The sequence below is a fragment of the Dipodomys merriami genome, unplaced genomic scaffold (assembly GCF_024711535.1).
Source record: "Dipodomys merriami isolate MVZ:Mamm:240054 unplaced genomic scaffold, mDipMer1.0.p SCAF_1, whole genome shotgun sequence".
Lineage (NCBI taxonomy): Eukaryota > Metazoa > Chordata > Mammalia > Rodentia > Heteromyidae > Dipodomys > Dipodomys merriami.
This window is the reverse complement of record NW_027202270.1, coordinates 5,891,128-5,913,086: the sequence shown is the minus strand read 5'-3', so window position 1 is coordinate 5,913,086 and position 21,959 is coordinate 5,891,128. Positions and strand designations below refer to the sequence as shown.

General features: G+C 51.3%; 1 protein-coding gene across 2 annotated transcripts in view; it reads right to left on the bottom strand.

The window, feature by feature from the left end:
- Ngef (neuronal guanine nucleotide exchange factor) overlaps window positions 1-21,959 on the bottom strand; it is an 84,715-nt gene that overhangs the window by 28,097 nt on the left and 34,659 nt on the right. Inside the window, exons 1-2 of one of the 2 annotated variants that reach the window (XM_070014748.1) lie at window positions 6,709-6,971; window positions 5,874-6,016 (exon numbers count right to left, since the gene is read on the bottom strand). In XM_070014748.1, the coding sequence (XP_069870849.1) occupies window positions 5,874-6,016; window positions 6,709-6,815 (250 nt within the window). In that variant the 5' untranslated portion in view covers window positions 6,816-6,971. Of the gene's footprint in view, window positions 1-5,873; window positions 6,017-6,708; window positions 6,972-21,959 lie in introns of those variants that run through there. The other variant, XM_070014740.1, reaches the window with a different exon arrangement.

Genomic DNA, 21,959 nt, shown 5'->3' with positions numbered 1-21,959 from the left:
CCGGGGCTGAACAGGTGCTTGCGAAGTCTCCGGTTACCCAGAAACCCCTCCTCTGCAGCAGGTTACTTAGTATCCCGCCATGTAGATGCCCTTGGTGGCCACTGCCTGGCTGAGCCGGGCTGAGGAAGCATGGGGTCTCACCTGACTCTGCCTCGGCCAGCTTCAGAGCCCGGAGGCTGAGATCTGAGGATCGTGGTTCAAAGCCAGCCAGGACAGAAAAGTCCACGAGACTCTTATCTCTAATCAAATACTCAGAAAAAGCTGGAGGTGGCTGTGGCTCAAGTGGCAGAGCACTAGCTTTGAGCACAAAAAGCAGCTCAGGGACAGCGCCCAGCCTCTTAGTTCAAGCCAGCCTTGTGGGCAGTGGGGCTGCTGTGGTATTTCTGAAAGCACATGGTGGTGTGGGCTGTCTCTCCTTGGTCCCCTCGTGTGGGCTTGGAGGGGTTGCTCTCTGTGTGTCCTATTCTGGGCTGGGGTGGGGGAGGGAAGGTGGGGGGACAGGGCCAGGTCCCTGCCCTCCACCAGTGCGGAGTCTAGGCATGGACACCGTCACCAGCTGGTGGCAATGGGCTGATGGCTAGTGTCCTCACTCCTCCTCAAATGTCTGTCCATGCTGGAATCTAACGCCCCTGGTGACAGTGTCAGGGGTGGGTGGGGCCCTCAAGGAAGCAATTCCCACGAGGGGGAACAGGACTTCTATAGAGGAGGCCAGGGACCAGGTGTATCACATGACTGAGATCCGAGGATCACAGTTCAAAGCCAGCCTAGAAAATCCATGAGACTCTCATTTCTAATTTACCACCAAAAAGCAGTAAGTAGAGCTGTGGCTCAAGTAGTGGAAGCACCAACTTTAAGTGTTGCCCAGATCCTGATTAAAGGAGGCGAGGAAGCTCTCCCTTCCACCACAGGAAACTTCTAGAAGATGCTGTCTATGAAGCACAGAGTGGCTCTCAGCAGACACAGTGTCTGATGGTGTCGAGCCTCGGGGCTTCTGGCATCCAGAACTGGATCTGTGAATCACCCGGAGATGGGGTTTGGTTGTGGCCCGGTGGAGGTTCATGCTGGCTTGGTCCCCAATGTGGGGATGTTGAGGCAGAAGAGAATCAGGCCACAGGACGGCACCTCTGCAAGTCCCCAAGCGCTCAGCTAGTTCAAGAAGGCATTGTTCTAAAAGCAGAGGCCGGGTCCCTGGATCCTCGGACTTTCTGACTTGCTGGTGCTCCGTCCCTCTTACATCAGGATGTAATGTCCCAAATCATGACGTCACCCACCATTTGTGATAGAGCGAGCAACGGCTGGAGCCAGGCTCACAGACCCACAAATATAAACCCAATAAACCTCTGCTCTGTGAAAAGTTCCTGCCTCTACTACTTCATTATAGTCACACAAAACAGCCTCTAATACTGGGCCAGGAGGGGAAGGGAACATCTACTAAGGGCTTCTCAGAAAAGTGTCCCTTCCAAAGTACACTTGAAGACAAACTGCCCTTCCAGCTTCTACAGACCACTGCTTGAGGGCTATGGCAGCCATCTGGTAACACGAGGCCAAGAGAAGAAAGGAAAGGAGAAAAACAGCTGAGTGCTTGTTTGGTGTGTGAACCCACTCTGGAACTTCCCGCCTCTCAGCTCTTTATCGGAGACAGACTGTGTCAATTGTTTAGGATTGCTTTTTCGTTTTTTTAAATGAATATCCTGTTGCTTGCAGCCAAAAGACTTTCAATAAAAGTAACTTTAGGACTTCTATTTTGGTTTTTTTTTTTTGGGGGGGGGGTTCTGGTCTTGGGGCCTGAACTCTGGGCCTGGGCGCTGTCCCTCAGCTCTTCAGCTCAAGGCTAGTGCTCTACCACTTGAGCCACAGCGCCACTTCCGGCTTTTTTCTTTTTGCTTATGTGGTGCTGAGGAATCAAACCCAGGGCCTCATACATGCAAGGCAAGCGCTCTACCACTGAGCCACCTTCCCAGCCCCACTATTTTGTGGTTTTTTTGGTAGTCCTGGAGTTATAACTCCAGGCTTTGCGCTTGCTAGGGCAAAGTTCTACCACTTGAGCCATATCATAGAACCTCTCTGTTATGGTTATTTTTCAATAAGGTCTTCATTTTTGTCCAGGCCAGCCTGGACAGCAATCCTCCTGTTTTAGTCCAGCCTCATGCCCAGATTTTTCTGTTGAGATGAGGTCTTGCAAATTGTTTATTCCAGGTGCCCTGGAATCTTAGTCCTTCCCTTGTAGCTTGGATGACAAGCATGTGACACTCTGCCCAGCTATTGGTTGAGAGGAGGGTCTCACTAGCTTTTTGCTCAGGCTGGCCTCAAACCATGATCCTTCTGATCTCCACCTCCCAAGTGACTAAGAAGACAGGCTTAAGTTACCAGCACATGGCAATATTTAGGATGCAAAATACATACCTGTGGGCAGGTATATATTTGGGCACATGATGTAACCATTTTCTATAACTTCTTTTTGTGGGTGTGCCTTAAATTCAGATTACCATACAAAAATATTTACCAAGAAATTCTACGTTATGATAAAAGCTGTACTATTATATCATGTTTTCTTATTTTATATTGTGGACTTAGTAGACACAATTTCATGTGGACGTTAGCTTTCCAGGCAAAAGGTAGCAATCATAGCTAGGTACAGTGGCTCAAACCTATACTTGAGAGGTACCAGGTACTTGGGAGGTGGAAACAGGGGATAGTGGCTGAACACAAGCTTGAGTATAAAGTTTCAGACGATGTTATCTTAGCCAATGTTTGGTGCGGTGGTACATGCCTGTTATCCCAGCTACGGGTGAAGCATTATGGGCACAGGCCTGTCATGCCAGTGATAAAGGGAGACACCAATAGGAGGCTCACAGTCCAGGCCTACCTCAAAAACACCTGTAAATCTTAGTTACCCAGGAGACTGAAATATGAGGATTACAGTTTGAAGCCACTCCAGGCAGGAAAGTCCATGAGACTCTTAATTAACCAATTAATCACCAACACCCCCCCCAAAAGTGGTGCTATGTCTCAAGTGGTAGAGTGCTAACCTTGAGCACTAAAGCTTAGAGACAGTGCCCAGCCTCTGAATTCAAGCCTCAAAACTGGCACAAAAAACAAACAACAAGGGGCTGGGAAGGTGGCTCAGTGGTAGAGTGCTTGCCTTGCATGCCTTAGGTCCTGGGTTCAATTCCTCAGCACCACATAAGCAAAAAGAAAAAACAAACAACAAGCCAGGTGCCGGTGGCTCATGCCTGTAATCCTAGCTACTCAGGGGGCTGAGATCTGAGGATCTCGGTTCAACACCAGCCTGGGCAGGAAAGTCCGTGAGACTCTTATCTCCAATAAACCACTAGAAAACCCAAAATGGCGCTGTGGCTCAAGTGGAAGAGCGCTTGCCTTGAGCTGAAGAGCTTAGGGATAGCACCCAAGCCCAGATTTCAAGCCCCCCAACAACAACAACAACAACAATAGCAAACACATCTTGTCATGTATTGGTAGCTCATGCTTGTAATACTACCTACTCAGGAGGCTGAAATATGGAAGATGGCCTGCAAAGAGCATGAATGGTAGTGTGACTCAGGCGGTAAGAGTGCCAGCCAAGCAAGCAAGCGGAGTGAGCACAATACCCTGAGTTTAACACCTGAACCAGCCAAAAATAAATAAGTAACTATCTCAATAATAACCAACCAGAAAAAAGTATTGGAGAAGTGGGTCAAGCAATAAACTGCCTGCCCTGAGTCCAACCCCAAGTACTACCAAATAATAATAATAATAAAAGTAAAGCTTGCACTTGCACTGTTATATGCAAGTGGGACCGGAAGGCTGTTCTAACCGAAGCTGTCTGTACCAGGCTGGCGTCTGTACCAGGCTGGCGTCTGTACCAGGCTGGCTGGCTGTGGTCCCTGCAGAGGGTGAGGATGTCCCCAGCTCCTCTGGCTAATGTCCTCAAAGCCATTCACAATCTCTCTTCTGGAATTTTTTTTTTCTTTGAGTGAATACTTCAAGTGGGAAGTTGTAAAGGGCAAAGGATTCATTCATTATTTAATGAGCAACTTCTTTGTGCCAAGCATTGTGTTAGGTGCTATAGACAGTAGCGCGCACGCGCACGCGCACACACACACACACACACACACACACACACACACACACACACACACTCAAGCACACAAAATCACCACAGCCACTGTGCTGACAGGTAGATAGAATATTACACATAGTCCCAGACATAAGTCTGTCTGGTGTTGGTGACAGCCATGCAAAATTCAGCAAGATGTTCTGTATAACACCATCAGTCCATTCTATTCTCCACCCCCCCCCAATTCCTTGAGGTCCTCAGGAACCAGTGCCCTTCCCTGAAACCTGACAGAGCCCCTTCTCTTAACACGGTCATCAGGTCTACAACCAAGAGCTGTGAGGTGGGCCAGGGGCCCATGACTCCTCCCGATGACACCTGCAGGCCCTAGCAGCAGCCACGGAAAAGGATTCAACATTAGAGTTTCCCCTGTCTGACAGAGGAGGAAACTGAAGCAGAGATCAGGCTCAGGGTCTTGGAGCTCCTGCTCCGAGGCCACGGGCATAGCATGTAGGAAGGAAGGCCCTGCGGCTCATAGCACAGCCAGGGCATCTGAGAGGGATACAGATCTCTTCACAGCGCTGACCCTGATCTGAGCCACTAAGAGGCAGAAGTCAATTCCCATTACAGACAAGCAGATGAGGTCACGTGGCAGGCCTCACTATGCACTGAAGGATGGGTGGGTGGCAGAGAGCTGGAAGGAGGGGGCATTTGGGAGCTTGTTTCAAAACCAGGATTTCCTAACTGGCATGGGTCTGAGATCAGCCCATCTCAGCCCCTCCAGAAAATAACTGAAAAACCACCAGCAGCCCCCAGCCTGTAATTCAGGGGGCAGGGGCCACGCATACGTGTGAGCACATCACCTCAGCTGGCAGGGCCCCTGGCTCCAGGCAGAGCAGGAGCCAAGAAGCCCTGAACCGCCAGGCATCGTGCCCATTGGGAGTTGGCTTCCACCCTGCACACACTTTGTGCCTGTCCTAGTGTCAGGGACTCAAGGATGATTATATATTTAGGAGAATTTTTTTGGAATCTAGAATTTTTATTGAAACAAATGGACTACCGGCTGCTTTGACAACATCAAAGATGATTTTCTAGGCAGCCGGGACCATTTTCAGACTAAGGAAACCACATCATCCATTCACTGTTGCCCCTGGTGACAACAGGAGAACTAGTTTGATGTCACTAGCTTTTCTTTCTTTCTTTCTTTTAATGCAAATGCTGGAGTTGTTGGGACACAGTTGCTCCCCTTTGGGGATATGTGGGGCTTTCCCACCCCCATCCCCCAAGCTTTACAGGAGCACACAGACACCCACATATGTTCCCAAGGGCCTCCCAGGGGACACATTCCGGGAGAGGTTTTTTCTGCAACCGCTGGGCTCCCTCTGCCTGTACTTTACCTTTCCTACCCCTGCAACGTGGTCACATAGCCTGGCTCTCCCCAGAAGCCCCAGGGCGCACATCCCAGTCTTCACCTCCAACTGTAGCTGGAGGAGCTGGGGCGGTGTGAACCCCCCTCCCAGGGCAGGACAGCTGGCTGGGGCGGGGTGGGGGAGGGGAAGGAAGTTCAAGGTGTGTCACCTTCTTTTTGGCAATCACGACCTGGGACAGAAAGCCACCGTTCGCAGAGAAGGACTGGGCCAAGGCGTCTCTCCGACAGAGCCGCGGACTAAGTGAACGCAGGGGTACCGCGGGAACCCGAAGCGCCCGGGGTGTATAATGTCACGCGCGGCAGGCCTTGGCGAGGGGCCCCTCGGGGGGGCCCCACGGCACGCACGTGGCGCGGGGCGCCGCGCAGGGCGCGCGCGGGCGGGCCACCCACCTATCTGCTCGATGAGGTTCCTCCAGGAGTCGGCGGGAATGGGGTGGATCCTCTGCAGGGCCTCGGTGAGGGTCGTCGGGCTGTCGGCCAGCGCCGGGCACTCCTCGGGCGTGGTCGAGTTTCCCGGGGTGGAGGACGACTCGCTGCCAGGAGGGAGGAGGGCACAGCTGGTGATTTGAAAGCGACGCCACACCTCGCGGGGTTCCCAGCGGGGTCCGCGCCCCGCGGCCGCCCCGCAGGGCTCTGCCCAGGGCATCGGGCAGGCGGAGGGCCCCCGCAGTGACCGCAGCCGCCTTCCAGGTCGGGGCCCCGCAACACTCCCCCCTTTTTTTGTCACCGCACCGGGGCGCCTCGGGTGATTCATCCCCACGCCAGCCCGCCCAAACCTTCATGTTTTCGAGCTGGAAACTTGGCGCGCCCTGCCCGCTCCGGGGCGCCGGCCCAGAGGCCGCCCCGACGGCTCCTGGGGTCCCTTGCGGCTCACGGCCGCCGTGCGACCCCAGCCCCGTTCAGGCTCGGACCCCCCTCCCCTCCCTTCCCATCCCAAGGGCGCCTGGCGCGCAGAGGGGGCGCCGGGCAGGACGCGCGCGCGCGCCCCGGGCGTCAGGGAAGCGGGCGCAGAGGCGACTCCGGGCGGGCACCGGGGGCCGGCGGCCCGGGCCAGCGCGCGCCCGACCCCAGGCGGACGTGAATCCGACGACGGCTGGGGCCCGCGGGCCACCGGGCGCGGATAGGCCGCGCGGTGGAGGGGGGAGGTGGCGGGCTGCCGCGGAGCGCATGCGGGGCGCACCGCGCGAGGCCCCGGGGCGCGGGCCGGGGCGGCCGCCGTCCTCACCTGCCGGGCAGGTGTCCCGCCGCCGAGTCGCGCGCGTCGCTCTCCGAGGTGGAGCTGTCATGGTCCACGGCGCAGGCGGCGCTGAAGGCGGCGGCGAGCAGCTCCATGGGGCCGACGGCCGAGCGGGCCCGGGACCCAGGGGGCGCCGCGCGGGGGACCCGGGGCGAGCCGGGGGCGACTCGCGGGCTCCGTCCGGAGCGAGGTCGCAGCGCGCGCCGCTGCAGCCGGAGCCGGAGCCGGAGCCGGAGCCGCCGCCGCTGTCGAGCGCTCCCGCGGGCGCGTGCCCGGAGCTCCAGGGTTGCCACGGCAACGCGGGAGGCGGGACCCGGGCGCGCGGCGGGGGCGAGGCCGCCGGCGGCGGGGCGCGGGGGTGCCGGGCCGGTCGCTCGACCCGGATCGCTGGGCGACCCCCAGCCCGGACCCCGAGCCCGCCGCGCCGCCCTTCCCGGGCACGGCTCGGGAGAGCCACGCGGGGGCCGCCGACGACCGCGAGCTGCGCCCGCGCCGCCCGCCCCCTCCGAGCCCGACGCTCCTGGAAGGCGCGGGCCGGGCCACCCTCGGGCGGGACCGGCACGGAGCCCTCGAGCGGCGCCTGTCCAGGCCCCGCGGGGACGCGGCCTGGGCCTCCGCCGCTGCGGCCCCCGCGCCCATCCTCGGGCAGCTTAGCTCCCGCCGGGGGAGCCCCCGTGTGCCCTGGGTTCGAGGCCACACTCTGGTCTCAGCCGCCTGCGCCGTGGGGCCTGGCCTCACGTGTGCGCCATCGCAGCGTCCAGGACCCTCGCGGGCCTGGGGCGGATTGGGGGGCAAGATGAGGATACACCAAGTTCCCCTCCAAACTTCGGCTGGGTTCCCTGGTCCCCCGCCCCTTGACACGTGCACCGACGCTCACGGGGGGGGGGGGGACACGGGGTCCGCGGAGCAAATGTGGGCCTGGGGGACTGGGCGATGTCTTCTTGGAGAGGTCGGAAGGTGGGCGGGCCGAGGCGGCCGAGCCGGGGTGCTGGCGGCTGGGGGATGGGGGGGTCAGGCTAGCGTCTGAGCCCCGGAAGGCGGCAGGCGCGTTCGCGTTGTCCAGGGCCCTTGCTGGCACCTGCCTGTGGCCGCGCATACCCAACTCGCGTCTGTTTTTTCTGGTGGCCAGTCTCGGATTAGGCCGCATGGGCAGGCAAAGAACAGAAGGAAGGCTTCGTGTTTCCCAGGTTAAAGCGGGGAGGGGAGGGGAGAAGGGGGCACATGGCATGGTCTGCTCTTTTCCAGGGTCACAACTCTGGGGAGAAAAGGTGCCTGAAGTGACTGAAATCCAGCTCCTGAAGCGGCCACCCCCCCCCCCACGTGACTTTCCCCAGGAGCCAGGGGTTCAGTCTGATCTCTGGTTCTCTAAGGCCCCGGATTAGACTGAGATTCAGCACCTGGACACAGGTGCCTCCAATCAGCCTTCCTTGCCTCCACCTGCACCATCTCTAGCCATTTCTGGAAGCATCCTCCCTCCCCCCCCCAAAAAAAATCCTGGGTGCCAGGCACCGGTGGCTCATGCCTGTTCAAGGAGGCTGAGATCAGAGGATTACGGTTCAAAGCTAGCTTGGGCAGGAAAGCACGTGAGACTCTTTATCTCCAATGAGCCACCAGAAAACTGAAAGTGGTGCTGTGGCTCAAGTGGTAGAGTGCTCACCTTGAGCTGAAGATCTGAAGGGCAGCGTCCAGTCCCAGAGTTCAAGGCCCCCCCCCAAAAAATATCCTGACACAGTGCTGGAAGATCTCAGATCAGGCTCCACCCCCATGCCATCTAAGTCTCTAATGCCCAGCCTGCTGGGCTGAATTTGATTAGGGCCGAGTGGAGGCAGAAGAGAGGACATAAGGATTCATACCATAATATTCACACCTTCACATGGGAAACATTCATTCCATCTGGAAAACCCCAGTCTTAATGGCAAGGCAAGCTTATCTTTAGAGAACCAGCTCTACCACCTATAGTCTCACTTCAACCTCATCTCAATCAAGAATGGCAGCAAGGACTGTGCAGCTCAGTAGTAGAATGCTTGTCTGGAATCTACAAGGCCCCAGGTTTGGTCCCTAGCATTGGGTACGGGAAAAACACATCAACAATCACTCCAGTATGGCTGATATTCAAGATATGGTGTTTATTCTGAACAGAAGCAACATTTATCTGTAGTTGTGAGCTTTTGAAACCAAACAAGTTATGTTCTAAAATACAGTGGTAGGACAGCAAAGGAGAGTGACGCCTGTACCCAAATGGAGAAACAGAGAGGAATGAAGGGACAGATGACAGGTCTCAGGTACATAGAAACTTGTCAAGGCGTCCTCTGGGAGGTCTGATGGCTTGGGCAAAGACGGTTCTGGCCTGGCGCTGGTGCTCTCCCTTCTGGACCCACTGGTGAGTCTACCCCACTGCCTACCATGGCTCTCTGTGTGACTCACATCACTGGTTTGTTGTTGTTGTTGTTGTTGTTTGTTTGTTTTGCCAGTTCTGGGACTTGAACTCAGGGCCTGGGCACTGACCTGAGCTGCTTTTGCTCAAGGTTAGTGCTTTACCACTTGAGCCACAGGGCCACTTCCTGCTTTTTCTGTGTATGTGGTGCTGAGGAATCGAACCCAGGGCTTCATGCATGCAAGGCAAGCACTCTACCACTAAGCCACCTTCCCAGTCCCAAATGACACTTTTGAAATGAACGTGGAACAGCTCTGCGGCCAGCTGGGAGGCCAGGGAGGATGGGGAAGCTGCTCCACTTGCCTGTCCCCTGTCAGTCCATGTGCTAATGGCTCACTGAGCTGCCAGGACCCCCAATGCCCCCCATAGCTCTCCCTTCCTCATCAGTATCTGGATTGTTCTAAGGCTCTCCTCTCCTCAGTTGCTCCCTGTCCACCCCCTCCCTCCTCCTCCCCAACTGTGGCTCCAGTTTTAAAGGCTGCCCTTGGAATTCCATCACCTGAGTGGGAAGCCCCGCCCCCTCCTGCTGCCACCAGCTCTCCCAGCGCCTGCACAGGCTTGCTCTCCCGAGGAGCACTGAGGGGTTGGGGTAGGGACAGGGTGGGCATGCCCTTCCGGATCTCCAGAGGCTCTGACCCGTCTACACTTTCCCAGGCTCTGGGCTGTTCCCTCCACTAGGACTGGTCTTCCGCCTGGGAGGTTGCCCGATCTGTAACTGTGTCTGTGAATTGGGTGTGCTGGGGCAGCTGTGTGCCCGGCATGGCTTCTGGCCCTAAAACCCAACGTGACCGGAGATGGGCTGTCACCTTCACACTGCGCTGCACCCAAGACAGTCTAAAACTCTGGAAACATTAAAGTGGAAGTACATACATCAACAGGAATATCAGAACGTCTTCCAATGGAAAAATAAGCTAAAAATATCCTCTAATTATAAAATCCGTTTAGAAAGTCGCTGAGTTCTGAGGCATGTAACCTTAAGCTAAATTGCCCATGTTCTATTTTTTATCATATTTAGTGCTTATGAGGCAGGCTATTATTAAAATCTCCACTTTGCTGACATTTTGCTCTGAATCATTCACAACATGAAGTATTGGGAATAGTTTCAAATATTTATACCTGACTGGCACACAGTAGGTTTTCTATGAATATTTGTGCATGGAACAATGGTTGGTTTGTTTTCTTTTTTTTTTTTGTCGGTCGTGGGGCTTGAACTCTGGGCCTGGGCGCTGTCCCTCAGCTCTTCAGCTCAAGGCGAGCGCTCTACCACTTGAGCTACAGCGCCACTTCCGGTTTTCTGGTGGTTTATTGGAGATAGGAGTCTCACGGTGTCTCCTGCCCGGGCTGGCTTTGAACCGCGATCCTCAGATCTCAGCCTCCTGAGTAGCTAGGATTACAGGCGTGAGCCACCAGTGCCCCGCTTCTTTTCTTTTTAAAGGAATTTCATTGAGTCCTTTAGGCATTTTATTTAAAGGGTCTTTTTTACATTACATTTTTGTGATACTAGAGTTTGAACTCAGTACCTTGCACTTGCTAAGCAGATGCCACCACTGAGCCACATCCCCAGCTCTTTTTTGTTTGTTTGTTTGTTTTTCAGCTCTGAACTGGAATGTTTGCCAAAGGCTCACCTTTGTGATCCTACTCCCTGTACCTCCTGCTTAGTTGGGATTACAGCTATATACCAGCACACTCAGCTTATTGATTGCGATGCAAACTTGCTAACTTTTGCCCAGTTTGGCCTCTAATTGGCATCCTTCCAACCTCCACGTTACAAATAGCTGGAGGTGGACCCCCATGCCTGGCTCAGGGCACCTTGCATGCCAAGCAAGCGCTGTACCACTGACCCCAGTCCTAGGAACTGCAAAGTTCTACCTGTTTATTCCGTATCCAGCGTTATATGCTCTGCTACCAGACTCTCCTACCTCACAGAAAGATGCTTTGGGTTGGTTTTTGTTTTGTTTTTGTATGTGTGCTACTCCTGAGGCTTGAACTCTGGTCCTGTGCAGCTTTTGTTTTTGTTTTCTCAAGGCTAGTGCTCTATTACTTGAGCCACAGCTCCACTTCTGGCTTTTTGGTTGCTCATTGGAGATAAGAGTCACAAGGACTTTCCTTCCTGGCTTTGAGCCTTGATTCTTAGATCTCAGCTACTTAGGAAAGTAGCTAGGATACTGGATTGTTTTTTGTTTTTTTTTCTTTTTGTCGGTCGTGGGGCTTAAACTCTGGGCTTGGGCGCTGTCCCTGCGCTCTTCAGCTCAAGGCGAGTGCTCTACCGCTTGAGCCACAGCACCACTTCCGGTTTTCTAGTGGTTTATTGGAGATAAGAGTCTCAGGGACTTTCCTGCCGGGGCTGGCTTTGAACTGTGATCCTCAGATCTCAGCCTCCTGAGTAGCTAGGATTACAGGCGTGAGCCACCGGTGCCTGGCTTGTTTTGTTTTTAATGAGAAGACATTCATTCCTCAAATATGTATTATAAACTTCTAGAAAGTCATTTGATAGCTTTTAGTTAACTGTATCCTTAGATGCATAAATGCAGTGGTTTATTTTTGTCACTCTCAAAAGACTTTTATACTTGCTTTGAAAATCAGCCAATTGAATCTACATAGACAACAGCAGAAGTCAATCTACAAAAGCCCCAGAGCTACTCAGATCCCCCACCCTACCCCACCCCCCAAAACACCAAAGCCTGGGGAGAAAGGAAAGGATGACAGGGCCTAGACAGCCAGACTTGACAGATGGAAAGATCTCACCCCAGCAGGGCTTTCCAGCGGCTGCTCGTTCTGGTGTGTGCCTGCGAGTGTTTTGCTGGTGGGCTGGAGCTTAAGCTTGCTCCTGAATTTGCCTCCTGGGGATAAATCCTAAGTACAGCATTGTGTGGTGTTTTGGAAATAAGTAATAAACAAAATCAGTGTAGTCTGGTATAGAAAAGAATAGTCTGTATCCCAAGACAGCTCTGGCTCTGGCCCGGGGCTCTTCGGTAGTGAACTCTGAGTTGTTAGGCTGTTTTGGCAGGTCCTTGCTTACCTAGCGGACTCGAGCCATGACAGCCAAGGAGAGGGGTGTTAGATCACGGGGTACAGGTGCAACTGCTGCACACTGAGAACAGCCCCGAGGGAGACTCTGGTTAGCTTGTCTGGTTGAGATCATCCCACGTGTACTGCCTCTCACTGCTGCCTCTGACTCCAGGGAGAGGAGTCTGCCCCCTGCATCTCTTCCCTTGGCTGACTTAACTTCCTTGCTGGGCAGGAAACAGTAATTGTAAGGATAATGGGCCCTGATGCATTCTGGGAGTGGTTATAGTAGATTATGGAAACCGAGGGTGTCTTCACAGTCGGTCTGAGTAGTGAGGGTGGGCTACTGGTGTGCCTCTCACTTTGCCAGCCTCAAATCTGATGCAGAGACCACGTTCCTCTACCAGCCACCCTTTCCCCTTTCCCGGCCCTTTCTTTCTCCCTCCACCTGCTCCAAACGTGGCTGTCATGTGTATTTTCCTCCAGCATTATTCATTCAACCCTCAGCAGCTCTCCAGAACTCTGCTGGAAATTCATTGCTTGGCTAATATTGGAGCTTGAACTCAGGGCTTGGGCACTGAGCTTTTTCTACCCAAGGCTGGTGCTCTGCCACTTGAGCCATAGTTCTACTTTTGCTGGTTAATTGGATAGAAGAATCATACAGACTGTCCTGCTAGGAACCCAGATCCTCAGATCGTAGCCTCCTGAGTAGCTAGGATTACAGGTATGAGCCACCAGCAGCGAAGTTCTTGACCACCTATTTTTTATTTAGAAAATGTATTCATCATAGTAATATCCAAACTTCAGCAAATTAAGCCGTAAGAGTGCAAACCTCCTTCTCATGGCTATTGAAACCCAGGCAACAGTTTATTTGAATCTCTTTCCTCTTCTGTCTGGCCTTTTCCCTATTTAACCAAAAGTACATCAGTCCACCATAGCAACCACATTAAAAAAGGACCAACAAAACAAAACAAAACCTGAAACAAAACAGGCCCACATCACCAAAACACCGACTCCTGTCTCAGTGGGTCTGAAGATTCACAACAAACCGCGCCTCTGCCCTCTAGCTCGGGCACGCACAGAAACATCCCCTGCCAGTTCCCAGAGAGCTCAGTGGAAGATGTCAGGGAAGCGTTATTCCAGGGTTCTTGTAATGCCAGCAGTGCTAAAGCTATACCCAGTAACCACAAGAGGAAGACCAGAACCCACTGCGCTGCAGTGTAACACTGGCTGCTTTTCCTTGTTCACCAATTCACTCATTCCTTGTGTGTACCCCCTGGATTGCTAGAAGTGAGGCTGGTGGAGGTAAATGCTGGGTGAGATGCCAAGATGCCCAGTGAGAACAGGGCTGCACAGGGCTGGGCCCCAGAGCTCTCAGAAGTGTCCCTCCATTAGCTACCATAGTTCAAACCCATCATCCCACCCAGGAGGCTGAGAGATGAGGATTGTAGTTCAAAGCCAGCGCAGACTGGAAAGGCTGTGAGACTCTTCTCACCAATTAGCAACTAAAAAGCTGAAACTGGAGCTGTGGCTCGGGTGTTACAGAGCCAGCTTTGGGGGGGGGGAGGGAGATAAAGCTAAGGGGCAGTACCCAGGCCCTGAGTTCAAGCCTTAGTAATGGCACACAGATGCACACGCATGCAGGCGCGCGCACACACACACACAAAGATGCTTTGTGTGTTTATCTGAAACTGTCAAATGGAGGAGAGCCAGAAATACATTTGTTCTGGAATATTCCTAACCAAGGAGCCTGAGATGAACAAGTCTGGGGATTTGGGCTATGGGTGATGTCAGAGGCTTTTGACCAATAGGATCATCCTGGAGCAAGGGCACTGAAGGACAGGATATGTTGAGGAAGGAATTTAGAGTAAACCATCTTAAGGGTTGTCTGGGTACATGTTACTTACAGTCTGAGTTGTAGTAATAGAAGAAACATATTCTCAATTTAGAACTGAAACTATAAAGAAAATAGTCACTTCCCTCCATTTAGGGTGATTCACGTAAATTCTCCTATAAATTATATCATTAGAGCTAATTTAGTCTAACAGACTGTACTTTGCAAAGTACAGTGATTTACACACAGTGACTTTGCAAAGTACACTGTATTATGCAATGACTTCATCATCATCATCATCATTTAGGTAGTCTACATATAGTGCAAAAATACATGATTGTAATGGAGACTGTATTGCCCTAAGTAGTACCAAATATAGCAACACTAAGCTGGGTAATGGAGCTCCCGTCTGTAATCTCAGCTATTTGGGTGGCTGAAATGGAGAGGTCTGTGGTTTAAGGCCACCCTGGACAGAAAATTTTGCTAGGCCCATTCTTAACAAGGCTCTGTGTACTGGTGCACTCCTACATGGGAGGCTGCCATCTGTAATTCTGCAATTCCAGGTAAGGCCAGTTCTTCAAGACCTCATCTCAGTGGAAGAAGTTAGGCGTGGTGGTACCTATCTGTCAACCCAGCTGTAGTAGGAATGGAAAGATCGGTAGATCATTTAGGTTTGGGCATGGGCTAGAAGTGAGATCCTATCTAAAACTAGTGAAAAAAAGGCTAGCGGTGGAGGTGTGGTTCAGCAGTAGAGAACCTCTCTTGCTAGTACAAGGTCCTGAGTTTAAATCCATGTATGTATGTATGTATGTATGTATGTATGTATATGTATGTATTTATCTATCTATCTATCTATCTATCTATCTATCTATCTATCTATCTATCTATCTATCTATCTATCTATCTATCTATCTATCTATCTACCATAAACCTGTTGAAGGTATAAACAGAGACAGAAAAGTCTAGCTATTCATAAACAAAGTAGACTTGAAGGAATAGCATGTAGTTAAGAAATGAATGATTAGAAATTTTTCAGGCATCGTTTCTTGAAAATTACAAATAACTGGATTTTAGAGAAGTACTGTCATCACAAGAAGTAAGGAAGTGAGATAAATTTTCATTCCCAGATAAAACAACCACCTTGCTCCTAACACTGCAGAAAGAATGTTCTTTGCTGAGTTGCTGGCACTAACTGTTCAAGGACTTAGGGTCATGTGGAAAGATTAATACTACAGATCACATTAGATTCTAGAATCCAGAAACATGTGCCACTCAGACACTCAGGCCCAGCTCTGAGTTTCACAGGCTTCCCTGCTAATATTAACAAAAACCTTCCCTGGAATTCCAAGTTTTGGGCTACTTCGAATATTTTTATTTCAGAGTCTAAGAAGGAAACTGGCGATAGCAGTGTATAAATTAGCACAAAAATATGAATGCAGTCACACAGCGGGGAAAAAGCATGCTATTTCAGAACTATATCAGCCACATCGCAATTAAAGGGCTTGGGTTTTGTCTGTTTGCTTTTCCTGTTGGCTGGGTTAAGTGCTCTACCGCTTGAGCTATGTCCCCCTCCCCCAATCAGAGAGAGAGTTTTAAAGATGAACAGCCAATGGTCGTTAAAGTTTGAATCGATCCAAACTTTCCACAGTGTAACCTGGCAACACACACCTCTATGAATGTTCATGTTCTTTTGTGAAGAGTCTACCTCTAGGAATATATTCTGACAAACTAAGTCTGTGCAAAAAAAAAAAAAATAGCTGCAAGCATGTTTATTATAATAGTGCACTACTTGGAACTATATAAAGTGCAGTGACAGGAGAGTGTATAGATTGTACTAGCTCTTCTCTGGAACACTGGACAGTTAAAATGATTATAGAAAAAAATACTTAATAATCTGGGAAAGTGTCAATTGTCTTTTTAATTATAAAGCAGAGTTCCAAACCAGATGTAGCCAGGTCTTATTTCATTTAGGAGTACACCTTTATGCATGGAATCTCAACCGTGCATATATGCCTTTGCATGTGTATACCAGTACAAGGGTTTGAACTCAAGGCCTGGATGCTGTCCCTGAATGTTTTCACTCAAGGCTAGCACTCTACTACCTGAACCACAGCTCTACTTTGGGCTTTTTGGTAGTGAACTGGAAATGAGCATCTCACAGACTTTCCTGCCCAGGCTGGCTATAAACTGTCATCCTTGGGTCTCAGATCCATGAGTAGGTAGAAGTACACTCATGAGGACCAGCAGACCCATCACAGAGAAAGTATTTTACATTTCTTGAAGCTGGGAAACTTTCCTCTTTATTTTTCATGTGTTTGAATTTTTTTCCTACCAAAAAATGTGTCACTTACATAATAAGGGGAAAACAGCACCAAACCCCTGGGCGTGCATAATTTAAGCAGGAACTGAAGGTGTTCAGGACCGTGTGGGTCCCGGTGAACTGGAGGGGGCAAGGCTGTTTTGCACTCTCTTGATTTACCTGGGGCAGAAATTCTTTAAGACATGTTACATAAATCGATCTCCAGAAAAGCTCTTCCATTTCTCAAGAATCACAAATTCAGATTTTCCAGTAAGTTACTTCCTGACATCACAAAAGCACTTCCCTGACATTCTAATCTGTCTGCTTAGGAAAACAGTCTTTTATTTCCAGAAATTCCCCCCCTTTGCCTCCCATGAATTCACATGTGCAAGTTCTAGCTGGAATGCTTCATCCATTTCAATTGAATCTAGAGCCGTTGTGGTGGGGGGGGAGGTCTAAGGGGGTGGTAGGAAGTGGGGGGGGATGTACATTCCCTGTCTCCAGTCTCAGATTCCTCCCAGCACCACCAGCCTCTGTGAACTTGGATCCGTCCCTCTGCTACTGTGGATGCCTCCTCCTCCAGGAAGCCCCCTGATTTCATCCTACAGCTGGCTGAGCTTCTCTTAAAGACCTGGTCCTTTTATTGGAAAGTTAATTCTTGGACCCGCTCAATGGTGCATGGGGAATAGGGCGGGGCCTGGCTGCCACTCTTGTTCCCTCCTGGACACACCCTGGATGCACGGGTTAAAGAGTTGGAACTTCCAGCAAATCAACACCACAGAAACATCTAACCACCCTTTTCCTTTTGCCCGTGAATAGAAGCCTTCTCTCCTCTCTGCTTCTTTAAAGGGCAAGTGCCTTTTTAGCTAGGGGGAAAAGCAGTTTGTCAATCAACCACTTCTGGTTTTTTGTTTGTTTGTTTTTTACCTACCTTCTGCTCACCCTGCCTCTGCACTGACCAGCAGTTACTGCTGTCCCTAATTTTACAGCCTTGTCTCAGTTTTTCCATGCTGTGAGGATTCACAGTTAAGTGATTGCTATTTCTAAAACGTTACTCAGCTCCTGAAGTAGCTTTAATTTCCCACAGAGGACTTTCTTGGGCTGTTTCTCTATTTAACTCTGGCTAAATGATGGTCTGTATTTTCCCTAGGTTCTCCTCTTCTTTCCTTTTTGGTGGCGGTCCTCGGGGGAAGGTCTTTGGTTCTCCAGACACACGGGCATCTGGAGTGAAATGGACACTTATCGTAAAGGAAGAATAAATGTGACAGGCTCCAACCGGTCACAGCCTGCATGTTTTCCGGAAGACCTGACGGATTTTACTAGGAGAGAAGCGATCCTGCTCCCGAGGTGTGAGTCACGGACAACACATGGAAAGATGGCTTGCTTTGGAAGACACCTTAGGGCCACCCTGTCCTTCAGCTTTGGCACTGAGCACACCGTGCTTTTCCATGATCACCACAGAGTCATCAAGATGGAGTGTGCTCAATTTCCTGGACTGAAATCCCTTCCGGTCACAGAACTGAACTCCACAGGAGCGGCCTAGCAAGCCTGATCTTGGGAGAAAGTCGCCCAGCCCCTTGGGAAGGGGAACTGGAAAGTGATGAGGTATGCACTCACCCCTTGTCCCAGTGTTACACCTCTAAGACTTTACCCGGAAGGCACAGTCCTGGAAACCCACACAGGAGCCGCCCATGGAGACTCTTCCCAGCATTCCTTTTTGAGAGCCATATGTTAATGCAAATCCCTGCCCCAAGGAGACTGGTGGGATAGTTTTACACATCCAAGTGAGATGCTCTTAGCTGAGGAAATCAGCGTGAGAGAGGCATGAGGGAAATGCAGTGATTTACCGGGCAAAGAGAAGGAAGTTGGCCCTGTAACAGAGCGCATGGTAGGCTGCTCTGGGAGCCAGGGAGAGAAAGTCCAGCCACCAGACACATCACCCTCCCCACAAAAAATCACAGGAAAAGGGAAAGCAGGAAGCTAAGAAACACGATGGCTTCTGGAGTAGGTGTAGCAGTCTAGAGTTTTCTGAGTTACCTTACAGTGGTTTTTGACAGCTGCGCACACAGTGCAGGCAGGAGTTATTGGGAAAGCTACACTGTGGGCTGTACTCTAAAGCAGGGGATAACGGCTAGAACTAATGGAGGAGCAACTGTATAGGGAAGGGTGAGAAGGAGGTGTGACCACAGCAGATGAGGAAGTGACCTCAGGGCCTGGGGACCGCCCCCCGCCCCCAGGTACTGCAGGGACCAATCACCAGGCCTTACAGGTGCTGGGCGGGGACTTCTAGGGAGTCAGGTTTCAAAGAGAAGGGGCTGTTTTTCCTGGGCAGGCCTAACATTTTTGTTATGTTTTGTCTTTCTTTCTCCTGTACTAGGGCTCAAATTCAGGACCTAGGCCCTGTCCCGTAGCTTTTTCACTCAAGGCTAGTGCCCTACCACTTGAGCCACACCTCTACTTCCAGATTTTTGGAGGTTTGTTGGAGACAAGAGTCTTATGGACTTTGCTGCCTGTGCTGGCTTTGAACCACAATCCTCAGATCTCAGCCTCCTGAATAGCTGGGATTACAGGCGTGAACCACTGGTGCCTTGTACAAGTAATTTGGACTTGTCAACCTGCAGATGTGTTTGCCAATTCATATTATTAAAGACAATCTGCAAGTATGGGGGGGGTCAAAAAAAACTCAAGTGTTTATCAAACTAATAATTACAAAAAGTAGGACTGTGGATGTAACTTGGGGGGAGAAATACGTATAAGCTATTGTGGGTTTGATCCACTCAACTCCAAGAAAGCACATTAAGTAATTTAAAAACATAGCATGATACCCTTATTGAAATCCATTGTAAGATTAAAACAAATCAAAGAACGCTTACAATTTGCTTGGTAGCAGATTGAATTGTGTTCTGAGGAAAGATATTCATGACGTACGCATGAGGCCCTGGGTTCCACTCCTAGCACGAACACACGCAGAAAAGCAAGCTGGAGGAAGGAGAAACAAGTTGAATAGAGGCACACTTGAATTAGAAGAAGGCGTGATGGTCAGGTGACAGTCGCGGTGAGGAGTGAAGCGGGAGATGCTCAGGGGTAGGAAGGCCCAGGGCTGGGAAGGAAAGGCTTTGCCAGTCTCCAGCTGGGCTCAGAAGCTCTGGGGGCCAGGACTGCTGGAATGTGAGCTCCACAAAGCAGGGATTTCCATCCTTTTGAGTCACTGCTAGGTGCCAGTGCCAAAACAAAGCCTGGGTCATAGCAGCTGCTCACTAAGCACTTATCATTGGACTGGGTGAACTGGAAAGTGCTCGGTGACAAACCTCATTGTCCGGCTTCTGACATTTTCTCAGGGTAGACACTAGCGCAAAGGCTCAAATATTGATTGTTTTCCCACTGTATTATGAAGTTACAGAAGGTTACATGGGTTTGTACCTGGCCAGCGCCTTTTCCCTCGAATGCTTTCCACTACTGAGTTGTTTTTTTAAATACCACAATTTGGTAGATGAAGATGACCTCTTGTTTTATTGTATTTTTCTTTACTAGTGAAGTTGATTTTTAATGCCTTCCTCCCACCCCCATATTCTTGGTTTTTAAAAGTGTTTTGCTTGGTTTCCATTTTCAAGTGTTTACGATTTCCAATAGATTTGCAAATAGTGTGCTCTGTTGCTGCTATGAATATTACATATATATATGTATGTATGTATATATATATATATATATATATAGAGAGAGAGAGAGAGAGAGAGAGAGATAGAGAGAGAGAGAGTCATGGGGCTTGAACTCTGGGTCTGGGCACTGTCCCTCAGCTCTCCGGCTCAAGGCGCGCGCTCTGCCACTTGAGCCACAGTGTCACTTCTGGTTTTCTGATGGTTAATTGGAGATAAGAGTCTCAAGGACTTTCCTGCCCAGGCTGGCTTTGAACCACCATCCTCAGATCTCAGCTTCCTGAGTAGCTAGGATGACAGGCATGAGCCACCAGAGCTATATATCACCACCCACTTTCTAGGAAAAGAGCTTACTTGGAATGGATGTGAGAATCAATGTATGACCCAGGACTGTGAGAGTAGGCGGGGCCAGCATGCCCTGCCCCGCCCCCTGCCCCCACGCCCCTGCCCATCACTTCTGCTCTACCTGGAGATGAGGGATGAGGGATCAGGAGGGGCAGGAGGGATGCAGGTCATTCGGACCTTCCCTTGCCTCCATGCTGGGAAGACAGCACAATTCTGATTTTCCAGGAAAGACAATCCAGGCAGCAAGAGCTCCCCTGAGCACGCAGCACTGCAGGTTCCCATGGTTGGGATGGCGGCGTGGGCGGCACCTCTGTCCTGATGGCAGGTTACTTCCAGAGCCTTCCGGCACCATTGCATCTCCTCCTTCTCCAAAGAGAGACAGTATGATCTGAAACCATCCAAACCCGACTCGCCTCGCCTGTTGGCCCAGCCTCTTTTACACTAACTTGAGATTGACTGTGCAGGGAAGGATGAATAGGAATGAACTCACTACTGCCAGCTGCCTGTGTATCCTCAGAGGATGCGGAGTGTCGTGGGTGCACAAGGCCCCAGCGGGAGGCCGGGCCTCGGCCTGCTGGGCCACGGCTATTGCTCTTCAAGGCCTGTGGTGCAGAAGGCCGAGGCATGGGCTCTGGGGTGCGGCTCGGGTGCTCTGGGCCCAGGCTGGAAAGGTCGGGCTCTGGGGCCTTCGGCTCATCTCAGATCCCTTAAAGAATGTGTTTTAGTGTCTTCTCACGGAATAGAGGCCTCACAAATTGTTGCTTTATTTTTTTTAACGGATGAGACAAATCACACATTTAATGCTGGGAATTTCTATTTTCCCTGCTTAAAAATTTGATTTCGCTGATGGTGGGGATGGAGGCGTGCTTTCAAGGAGGTGGCCCCTTTGCAGGGAACGTTCTCGGTGAGTCTGGCAGCTTCTCTTTTTCCTGGGAGGCAGAGCCAGGTGCTGATTAAGGCAGAGTTCCAGGAGAAGCCATCCAAGAATGGGGAAAGGGGAGCGGGGCAGGGGAGAGAGAGAGAGAGGCCCAGCAAGGGTGGAATCTCCGCTCTGAGAGCAGGAATGACCCTCCCCGCAGTGAGCCTCCACCGTGGAGGAAGCTGGGATTTGCTGCTGTGGGCAACAGTCAGGCATACCTCAGGGCTGTGGGAATGAGGGTAGAGTCAAGTCCCAGACGTTGAGAACAGGAGAAAGCAGGCCTCAGAGAGACATGGGGCCAGCATCACCCAGCATGAGACTATACAAGTGGAATTCCTTCTACTGCTCCTTTTATAACATGTCTGGTGTACTGGTTTTTCTGTTGCTGCCGAGTAACAAACATCCCCAAGATGGAGGAAGCCTCAGGTCCTTACCACTGGGGCCTTTTCCTGGGCTGCCAATGCCCCCATGCCATGGAAGGACCCAGAAGCTGCCTTCCCAGTCTGGCAGGGAGAGGCGCCACAATGCCTCTTAGACCTTGCCTGGGATTCCTACATCATTAAGTCCATCCCTTAGTCAGGACAGTCACCAAGTCCTGCCTGCTCATGGGGACCCCGTGGGCCATCAGGGATCAGCTTAGAGGTGAGCCACAGCATAGCCCTTTCGCTTTTTCGCTTTATGCTGGAAATATTCGTGTTGGCACTCAACCCAGGCCCTTCCTGTGGTCCTTATTAGATACAGCACAGGCC